General features: G+C 34.8%; 1 protein-coding gene across 1 annotated transcript; it reads left to right on the top strand.

Annotated features, from left to right (window-relative positions):
• The first annotated feature begins 251 nt into the window (after positions 1–251).
• LOC127506496 (cyclic nucleotide-gated cation channel beta-3) lies at positions 252–10,926 on the top strand. The gene is made up of 18 exons (XM_051883056.1): positions 252–483; positions 1,589–1,643; positions 1,912–2,059; positions 4,171–4,331; positions 4,446–4,787; positions 5,021–5,229; positions 5,633–5,683; positions 5,763–5,849; positions 5,969–6,033; positions 6,411–6,533; positions 7,475–7,616; positions 8,213–8,372; positions 8,461–8,558; positions 8,638–8,721; positions 8,795–8,913; positions 8,995–9,147; positions 9,946–10,105; positions 10,609–10,926. Exons 1-18 carry the CDS (start codon positions 376–378, stop codon positions 10,633–10,635), a joined length of 2,292 nt encoding a protein of 763 aa, XP_051739016.1. The 5' UTR covers positions 252–375; the 3' UTR covers positions 10,636–10,926.
• Positions 10,927–11,293: the final 367 nt, after the last annotated feature.

Consider the following 11,293-nt stretch of genomic DNA (forward strand, 5'->3'; position numbering starts at 1 on the left):
GTATGGAGATTGAAAGGCTGCAAACACTATAGAAACATACTATGAATCAAACTTAAAAATGGTTTATACTGACCATAAACAAGCACTTTTACTTCTTTTTTATGATTTGTTATAAAATAGTATAATAGTTGTATGTCTTATAACAATGAAATATTAAAATATGTATCATATTTGTGGCTGTAGGTATGATTTGGAACGGTGCAGATGACAGACACTCTGATGAATTGTGGCCTTAACTCACTTCTGAGGTCTGTTTGCTGATGGGTATTAGTGGTCTAAAAGTGCTAATTGCATCAGGCAGCAACATTAGGAGGACTGGAGCTGTGGCCACAAGAAGGATAAACACAACAGAGATCTCCTCAGACGCTGCCTGCCATGTTCAGCAAGCTGAAGAAAATCTTCGGGGGTCCAACTGTGGGTCCCACCCCGGCCTCAGCCTCTAAGTCGGCCCCTGCACCAGCTCCTGCCCCGGCCCCCACCAAGGTGAGTACAAGTGGCCCGTAATTGACTTTATTGATATTTGGTGCTTTTTATCTCAAGCACATACCAATCAACTTGCTGACATCACATAAAAATGTAGTAAACATCCTATTAATTAAAATGTTTTTGACAATTTTGTGCACAAATAATGATAAATGCTTCATATTATTTATTACATTATTAAATGCAATATAGCACATTACTGTGTAATGCATATAGTTTTATTAAGCATTTAATATAAAAAAAATATTTTTCTTTTCAAAACTGCATATATATATATATATATATATATATACTATATATATACTGTATACTGTTTTTAAAACAACTGTTATTATGAAGTATGATTATATATATTAAAATTTTACAATATTTGAATATTACAGTTATTGTGTGTGTGTGTATATATATATATATATATATAAATTACAAGTAATGTATATTTTTATATTATATATTTATGTATACATATATGTGTAATGCATATATAAATATATAATATAAAAAAAGAAATAATTTTTCTTTTCAAAACTGCATGTGTGTGTGTGTGTGTATAATATATATATATATATATATATATATATATAATTACGATGCACTTTTACAATATTTGAATATTACAATTATTGTGTGTGTGCGTGTTTATGAATATATAATTTACAAGTATTGAATATTTTTATATTATATATTTATGTATACACATATATATATATATAATGTATATATAAATAGATAATATCAAAATATCAAAAAAATCTTTGTGTGTAAAGATTTGTAGTTTTTAAAACAACTGTTATTGTGAAATATTATTATATATATTACAATTTTACAATATTTGAATATTACTGTATTATTGTATATTTTTATATACTTTGCTAAACATTTTGGTGGTGTTCTGCTATAATGTCAAGCACCATGTAAAGGACCAACAGTGTTCTAACATAATTTAAAAATGTAAAAGTTATAGCTAAAGGTCCTCGAGTAATTTAAAACAGACAATTTTGCTCAACAATCTATAAATAATGGAAGCCATCATATGTCATTTAGGAGAATGTTTTTATAACTGCAAAACCGCTCTGGGATAATGATCAATCTCTGCGCCCAGCAGGAAGGAAAACCTGCAGACAAGGAAAATGAAGACAAGAAAGATGATGAAGGCCCTGGTAAGTCATCTGTTATCATTGTAATTATCCTCTAAATTAGCTCATCATTCATTGTGTGAGCACCTGCAGAAGATATGTTCCAGATGAGAGGCATTTCAAATAATTCTTACAGTCTGTCACAGGTTGCTTTGCAATAATGTTTGTAATTGGTTCAGTAGCATATATGATGGTGAGTAAGCTGCTTCAGGGGTCACTCCTCCATCTGTGCCCCGAGTCTTCCTCCAGTCGGGAATCATGCAGAAAAAAATTGCTTCTAAATAACTTATAGGCCCAGCACCAGCAACGGCCACAGAACAAAAACCGGCAGCCCCAGCCTCAGCTCCAGAACCGACGGCCCCGACTACAGCACCAGAACCGGCCCCCAAACCAGAGGAGACACCTGCAGACCCAGCCAACGTCCAGCCACCTGCTGAAGGGTAAAATAAATACTAGAAACTTTGGTAACACTTTATTTTACAGTGTCCTTGTTACATAAGTTACATGTACTTACTATAGTAATAACAGTAAATTATGCATAATTACATGCAACTAACCTTAAACCAAATCCTAACCCTTATTATATACTAAGTAAATGTTGTTAATTTTTATTACTCAGTATTTAAATGTATAATTACACTGTAACAAGAGCACATTAAAAGCAAGAGTTACCAGGGTAGATTTTGATTTCATGTTGACCTTAAATCATTGTTTTTGCTATGCAAGTGCCAAGAGACAGTGTTGATGTCCTGAGTGCAATTGATAAGTTTTAAATAATCGAGGCTAATTAACTAGGCTCTCATTGTTTTGAAAGGACTGAAAGTAAGTGACAGAACAGCATGTGAGTAAGTCATCAGTGCAAACACTATACATAAGATCCAAGACTGTCCAACGGAGACCTGGAAGATTATGAGACCATGAGCTGAGAGGAGATTACAAGATTTAGGCTACTGTGTGTTTGATCTAAGATCTCTGGAGCTACTTAAGTTTCGAGTACAAATATAATGCCGACACCAAAGTGGGAAAACGCCACAGTGATTTTATGATGGATATGATCTTCAAAATATATTCATATTCACTGGAGCTGAATTTAATGAGACTGATTAAAAAATTTTTTTTTTTTTTTTGACAAGATAAATCTTCTGTTTCTTTGAAAGACATTAATGTATGAAGTAAAGTTGTATTGTGCACTAATAATATGACTCATAATATGAGGCACTGGCTCGTCACCTCGCATGTTGTAATGCTCCTTCATGACCGGTAGAGGTCAGCATATACAATCAAAATGAGGATCAACAGTTGCAGATGCTGTAAAAATCGTGTTGTTCAGCGTTTTAGTAGCATGGTTGCCAAGTCCGCTGTTTTCCCACGGAATTGGGCTACCTCTTAACTGTTGTTGCGGGTTTAAAGGTTTGACATATTGCATTAATATATATTTGACTGAAATGCTTGTATTGAAATATTTTATATTCTACCAAGTACATACACTGGTAGAGAGCTTTGAGCTGTGTTTATTTTTCATTTTATATAACATTGACCGTAAATTATGTAACCTATATTAGTTATGGAAATGGCATATTTTGATATTTGATATTTGGGAATGTGGTCACTGGGATACTTGTGGGTTATTTATTTTTGATTGGCCATTAGGCTAGTTTTGTAATGCAGACCTGTTTAATAAGCCTACGAGTTAAACTAGTAAAGTTTGACAGGACAAACTTGACAAAGCCTTGTCTAAAAGTTTGAAATAACTTTAAAAATCTTAAAGTTATTTTTTTAAAAGTTTGAATTGAACACATGTTTCTGGCATGATTTATCACATTGTTAGCATGTTGATTGCCATTTATGTTTTAGCATGTTGCTAGTATGATTTAGCATGTTGTTAACATGTTTAGCATGTTGTTAGCAGGATTTAACATGTTGTTAAATTTTTTTGGGCATGAATTAGCATGTTGCTAGCATGATTTAACATGAATTAGTATGCTGCTAGCATGTTTTAGCACATTGTTAGACAATGTGATTAATTTTGAATAAATGTATTCATATTCATAAATGTAGCCAGTAATTTTTAGAAGTAGCGATTCGTTTTAAATAAATGTAGTGAGTCATTTTGAATAAATGTATTGATTCATTTTTAAAAGTAGCAATTCATTTTGAAAAATGTAGCCAGTAATTTTCAGAAGTAGTGATTCGTTTTAAATAAATGTAGTGAGTCATTTTGAATAAATGTATTGATTCATTTTTAAAAGTAGCAATTCATTTTGAAAAATGTAGCCAGTAATTTTCAGAAGTAGTGATTCGTTTTAAATAAATGTAGTGAGTCATTTTGAATAAATGTATTGATTCATTTTTAAAAGTAGCAATTCATTTTGAAAAATGTAGCCAGTGATTTTTAGAAGTAGTGATTCGTTTTAAATAAATGTAGTGATTCATTTTTAAAAGTATTGATTAATTTTAAATAAATGTAGGTATGCATTTTTTTAAAAGTAATGAGTCATTTAAAAAAAAAAAAAATTTCACCTTCTTGTCATTCTCTGTGTAATTGTTATAGTGAGGAGGCCCCTCCTCCTGAATCCCGGCCCATTGTAATAAACAAGCATTTTGATGCTCAACTCATCGAGATAGTTCAGCGGTACCGGCAACGGACTGAACAGTATAAAGAAAAGGTCATAGACCCCTATGCATCCTCCCCAGAGCGCAGTCCACCTGTCAGTGAGTACAAATCAATCCTATACCTCTGCAATTAATAACTACTACAGCTGAAATGATGCATAAATATCACATATATTAAATAATCACCACATAACACTAGCTATTTTGTTCTAGCACCCGTCCTGAGAAAAGACGACTACCTGAAGAAAGAGGAGGAGAGGAAACGAAAAGAGGAGGAGGACAAGAAAAGAAAAGAAGAGGAGGAGAAGAAAAAGAAAGAGGAGGAGGAGAGAAAAAAGAAAGAGGCGGAGGAAAAGAAGAAAAAAGAGGAGGAGGAGAAGAAAAAAGAGAAAGCGGAAAAGGAGGAGAAGAAAGATGACAAGAAGAAAGAGGAGGCGACGAAAGAGGAGAAGTCCATCTGCCCAAAAATGAAATGTACCTGTATAGATTTCCTTCTGAAGCCCATCGAGGACAGAGTCGACAAAAAACTGGGGCCCTCCATCGATCCTTTCACAGGTTAAACCTCACAAATATGCCAACATCTGAATATGAATATAAAATTATGTTTATATTTTAAGTACTGACTAAAATTAAAACCAAAGTATTGGGACCATTTCTAATTATCAAACTTAGTCTACATTTTTTAAATCAACTTGGACAGAGAAAGAGCCATACATCTTCAGATTTATTCAAAACAACCATCATGTTTCTATGTTTTTCTTCTGCTCTTTTCCTGTGATTCTCTTCAGACCGCAGGTATATCGCTTGGCTAAGCGTGGTGACCATTGCCTTTAACTATAACCTGTGGTTCGTACCAGTTCGTATGGCCTTCCCATATCATAACCCGGAGGTCATTCCATTGTGGTTCACCTTGGACATTATTGCTGACATCATCTATGTCATCGACATAATCGTTTTCCAGCCACGACTGCAGTTCTGTAAGGGGGGAGACATCATTGTAAGAAAACATTTATTTTTAACACAATTTATTGGTGTTTGCAGTCTTTTCTGGAAAATATCTATGTATGCTAAAGTAATTATTTTAAATAAGCAATATTTAAACTAATAGTTCACCCAAAAATTAAAATTTTGTCATCATTTATTCACCATCAAGTTGTTCCAAACCTGTATGAGTTTCTCACAATAGAAGATCTTTTGAAGAATGCTGGACAGTTGATGGTAGCCATTGACTTTCATTGTGTTTTTTTCCTACTATGGAAGTCAATGGCTACCGTCAACTGTCTGGTCAATTCTGACAGAATTTTCATTTTTGGGTGAACTATCCCTTTAATATGTCTTGCCCCAATAGACTTCTACTGTAAGTGCACTAACTTTTTTTTTATTTCATAATTTTCTTTCAGTATGACCGAGTTGTGATTAAAAAGAAATATCGGGAATCGGCAAGATTTCAGGTATTGCAGATATTTCATAACATTTTATCGCCTAATATAAAGCCATGAAGTATTTATTCATTATTTCCCATCATTTCAGAATGATGTACTATCCGTCCTGCCTTCGGACCTGTTATATTTCCCGTTTGGATACAAGTCCGTCTTCAGGATCAATCGTTTGTTTAAAGTAATGAACACTGTAGTTTCTATAAATACATGTATTTTGGCAGGATTTATTATTCATCATGAGCAGATTATAGTTTTTAATATGCACTAACCTTGTTTTGTTTACCTTTTCTTCTTAAGTTTGAAGCATTTTTTGAGTTCAGTGACCGTCTTGAAGGTATAATGACCAAAGCGTACATCTGGAGGTGCGTAACAAAGTCTTTACTAGTTTAGAGTTGATCACAGGGATGGGGAAAAATGTACATTTACAAAATGACTGCATTTCATAAAAAAACTGTAGTTGTTTTGCTCCTTTTTGAAGACTTTAGGACAAAATTAGAACATTGCATATTATATCTCCATGGTCCAAAAAAGTTAATTTTGTAAATGTATATTTTATCTTGATTCCATTATAATTCTACCTCCTCAAAGTCTACATCCTGTTTGCTACCTCAATTCAAATTCAGGAAGTGGAATTTAAAGGATATTCTTAATTCAACCCTGAATTCTACAGAACCCTGGTTGCTACAATCTTATTGTTATAAATTATTGTAACCATAATTCTCCTGTGCTCTTTTTTAAGAGTAATTCGTACTATTGGATACCTGATGTTTATTCTCCACCTCAACGCTTGTCTTTACTACGTGGCATCTGACTACCAGGGGATCGGCAAGACCAAATGGGTCTACAGTGGAAATGGCAGCGCGTATGTAATTCCATATCCCCTTCAGATTCAGTCAGAATATGCAGATTTGTCTATTTCTTAAAAGTAAAGTGTGTAATTTTTGCACCACTGGCAGCACCAAACATTTGATCAATTCAAAAATGTTTCCCAAACACTCTCCCCATCTGCCATTGGTTGAACAAACAAATAGCTCCGCCCCTAAACCCATGTCATTGGTTGAGCCAGTGTACAAGTATGTCTGTTGATAACACCCACCTACAAATCAACCTATGAATTCCTTTTTTATAGTCTCAGCATATTAAACTGTGACTGACGAATATATGTATATATATATATATATATATATATATATATATATATATATATATATATATATATATATATATATATATATATATATATATGTATGTATATATAAACATGCATTACCTTTAATTAAACTTGAAATGACAATTTAATGTATTTTTTAGACCTGTATTTTTCCCTTCCATTCACAATTCAAGTTTAAGCAATAAAAGTCAAAATGTAGTTTGTAGTAATTGCCGGTTTTGGGGTTTTTTCATATTCTCGTAGCTACCTGAGCTGTTTCTTCTATGCGGAGAAATCCCTCCTGATGATCGCAGAACTTCCTTTCCCTGAGACCATGTTCGGTCAGATCTTTCAGATGACCAACTATTTTTTTGGTGCCCTATTTTTGTCCATCATTCTTGGCCAGGTAGACATTTTGTCTCTAAAGCTTATGCTCCTGAAGCGCTTCGTCGTTTTTTGCTCAATTTTGAGGCTTTTTTTTTTTTTTGCACATGGCTTTCTTGCTTGGCCTTGGCTTTGCTCAATGTTTGATGTCTGCTGTTTTGACGTTGTAATATGTTTGAATCTTTAATAAGGATTCAGATGCGAATGCAAGATGTTTTTATTCTTTACAGGCTGAATTCTAACTTTATCTCTCCTTTTCTCTTTCACAGGTACTTGCGCAGTTACTATTTTGCAGTGCGGACTCTGATCAACATTGGCGGCTTGCCTGAGCCTCACACAGTCTTTGAGATTTCCTTTCAGTTAACAAACTTTTTCATTGGTGTCTTTGTCTTCTCAAGTTTGATTGGACAGGTACATGATGTGATGATGTAAACATCATGAGCTCCTCCCCCTAATCCCAGGCAGCCAATCATATCATAGTATTCAGCTCTGCCAGTTCTTCTGTCAAAAACAATGTTGATTTATTGTTATGGTGTTCCTGTTGTTTAAGTATATAGGCTGTGCCACATCTTTAACATATGTTAGGGATGCACACAATATTGAGATGTTTGTTTGTTTGTTTATATATCAGCCAATATTGGATATTTAATTGTGTATGCTCATTTACACTATTTTTATCGGCATGAAATAGTGTGATAGTCTTTTCTTTATCGGTATCAGTCAACATTGGTGCATCCCTATCAGATGTATAGACGTTAAAGGGATAGTTCACCCAAAAATGAAAATTCTGTCATCAATTATTTAACCTCAAGTTGTTCCAAACCTGTATGAATTTCTTTCTTCTGCTGAACACACTATGGAAGTCTTTTAATATTCTTCAAAATATCTTCTTTTGAGTTCAGCAGAAGAAAGAAATTCATACAGGTTTGGAACAGTTTTAGGTTGAGTAACTGATTACAGAATTTTAATTTTTGGGTGAACTATCCCTTTAATCTTTGATGTTACAGATGAGAGATGTCATTGGAGCAGCTACTGCTGGCCAGACCTATTTCCGTGCATCTATGGATGCTTGTGTGGCGTACATGGTGACAAACCGCATCCCCAAGCTGGTTCAAACCAGAGTGCGCACCTGGTACAACTACACCTGGGACTCCCAGGGCATGCTGGGTAAAATCTAAGTTTACATGTAAAAATGATCTGAAATGAGCAGCAGTGACAGCAGGGTCCTTCTAATTGAAGTGTGTCTTTTCCTCAGATGAGTCTGAGCTACTGGAACAGATGCCTCTGGTGATGAGAACAGCCATCGCTGTGGACATCAACCTTGCTACTTTCCAAAAGATCGACCTCTTCAAGGTGGGCTTGATTTAGGGAAGGAAACAGACATGCTGCACATGGTCAGTTGGTTGATGTTTCTGTAGGTTTTTTCTCACAGGGCTGTGACAACCAGATGCTGGTGGACATGTTATTGAGGCTGAAGTCCATTGTGTACTTGCCTGGAGACTTTGTGTGCAAGAAGGTGAGTTATATTGCCCTTTATTTATGCGTAGACACTAAACGCATGAAGTCTTCACACAACTGGTTCTCCACAGGGCGACATTGGAAAGGAAATGTACATTATTAAGGCCGGAGAGGTACAAGTCATCGGTGGGCCGGACAATAAGATTGTGTTCGTGACTCTAAAGGCAGGCTGTGTGTTCGGGGAGATCAGGTGAGGTATTGAAATGAGAATCTGCAGCTACATATCATGAATGTGACATAAGAACAGTCACGTATTTATAATTTTCACCAGTCTGCTACAGTCTTCAGCCAATGGAGGAAACAGAAGAACCGCTAACGTAGCGGCACATGGATTTGCCAACCTCTTCGTACTGGACAAGAAAGATCTCAATGACATCTTGATTCACTACCCTGAGTCTCAGAAAGTGCTGGCCAGGAAAGGACGGTGAGTCATGTCACATTATTCTTTCAACCAGAAGTTCATGTAGATGCAGATGCAGTGAGAAACTGAATACTTTTCTTAATCAGTATTGTCTGAATATCCTTAAAACAAGATAAATATACTTTTTAAAACATACATTTTAAATATAGTTCTACAAGACATTAAGGGCCAGATTTACTAACAGCTTGCACCAGCGCAAACCCTCTTTTGGCATTAAAAAATACTGTCACAGGTCGCAGACACGCAGTGAAAAAATAGCGCAGAAAAGGCGTGGACAGGGTGCATATGCATTTGTAGGACTTTCCCTTTCAGACGCAAAATTTATGGGAGGAGAGTATTTAAATAAATCATGCATGGTGATTTACTAAGGTTTGCGCTAGTCAATTTACTGGTAATTGCCCCCCCAAAAAAACATGTCTTAAACCAGATGCTAATTTGCGCTGCTCTTGGTAGATTGCATTTGTCATCATGGAAATGATTTGGCTGCGTCCGTGTTCTTTAATTTTCGCATCGTAGATCACGCGCAGAACTTTCCACTCCCATCTGCGCTTTTTTGGAATTGCGCGCTCACTCTGATTTGCCCTGTTTAGTAAATCTGGCCTTAAGACCTCACTTAATCTCTGTCTTCTCTCTCAGTTTGGTTAAAATTTCTCTATTTGAGTTAAATGGCCATTCCAGTTCCAGTAGATGTCTTGTTGTTAGGATCTAGGCGAGACAAGAGAGGGTTCTGGTCTACATTGCTGGCCTACATTGACTAAAATGTGCTACCAACAATGAAATCTAAAATACTGGTTAACACAGGAAACTGCTGAAAGCGAAGGGTCCACCTCCTGCTGCTAAAGCCGACGAGGAAAAGAAGAAAGGACTGTCTATGTACGGACAAAAACCTCCCACTCCCAAACTTTTGCGTGCCTTTGCAGGAGGAGCGTTCACCAAAAAAGGCTTTATGGACAGACTTAAGGTAAGAAATTCTTAGATATATATTAAATACAAAGGTTGGAGTCGGTAAGATTTTTTTTTTTTAAAAGGAAATGAATGCTTTTATTCTGCATGGATTTATTAAACTGATCAAAAGTAATAGTAAATACATTTATAATGTTAGAAAATATATTTCAAATAAATGTTATTCTTATCATTTATCATGGTTTTCACAAAAAATATTAGGCAGTACAACTGTATTCAACACTGATGATGATAATAAGACTGCAATTTTGAAGGATCATGTGACACTGAAGACTGGAGTAATGATGCTGAAAATTGAGCTTTGCCATCATGGGTATAAATTACATTTAAAATTTTATAAAAAAAAATGTATATGAGATACCGTATATGAGTTTTTTTTCAGAAACATCTTACTGACCCCAAACTTTTGAGTGGTAATGTATATTGAATAAACTTTTAAGCTTTATGATACAAAAAAGACATTTAACAGGAGTACATTTCTTTATCTGTTTTCTTTTCTAGACTGCAGCTTCATCAGAACGTCAATAATCACATGAAATACATACAATATTTCTCTTCGAGTATTTTGTTCATTTTGAAATCATCTACTGTCATGTATTTAAGAAAATAAATATCTTTATACAGTATGTATCTAAACATTTTGAAAATGAGCTCCTTTACCTGCCAACTGAAGTACTTGCCAGTAAATGAGTTGTATTAATAGTGATACATGCATCATGTGATAGCAATTTGTTACCGTCCTTCCAAAACAGTATGTTTGTATATTTATTTTGTACTGAAACCTAAATAAAAGACAGATTTTTTAATTGCATAGTACAATGGACCTAATTACTAAAACATACCGAGTTTAATTCAACACACAAAAATTAATATAACACTAAATATAAATATATCAAGTATTTATACTTGAGAGTTCACATATGCTTTCATTTAGCCAAGGATTGGTTGAGTCAATCTGCCGTAGGATCTCACAGTTAATCTCTTTAGTCTGGCAGGGACATTAAGATTTCTAAATGTGGACCCAGAGCAAATATACAGTACAAACAAAGCAGGAATAGCTCGCAGCTCCAAAATAGCCCACAAATATTTCCTACTATCCAGTGTGAGCCAAGAAAACAGCAAATATCTCCTATATCAATCAAAAAACATTGCATATTTGTTGGCTTTACAAAAAGAAATGGCCCTT

This window comes from Ctenopharyngodon idella, chromosome 23 (genome assembly GCF_019924925.1).
Source record: "Ctenopharyngodon idella isolate HZGC_01 chromosome 23, HZGC01, whole genome shotgun sequence".
NCBI classification, from domain to species: Eukaryota; Metazoa; Chordata; class Actinopteri; order Cypriniformes; family Xenocyprididae; genus Ctenopharyngodon; species Ctenopharyngodon idella.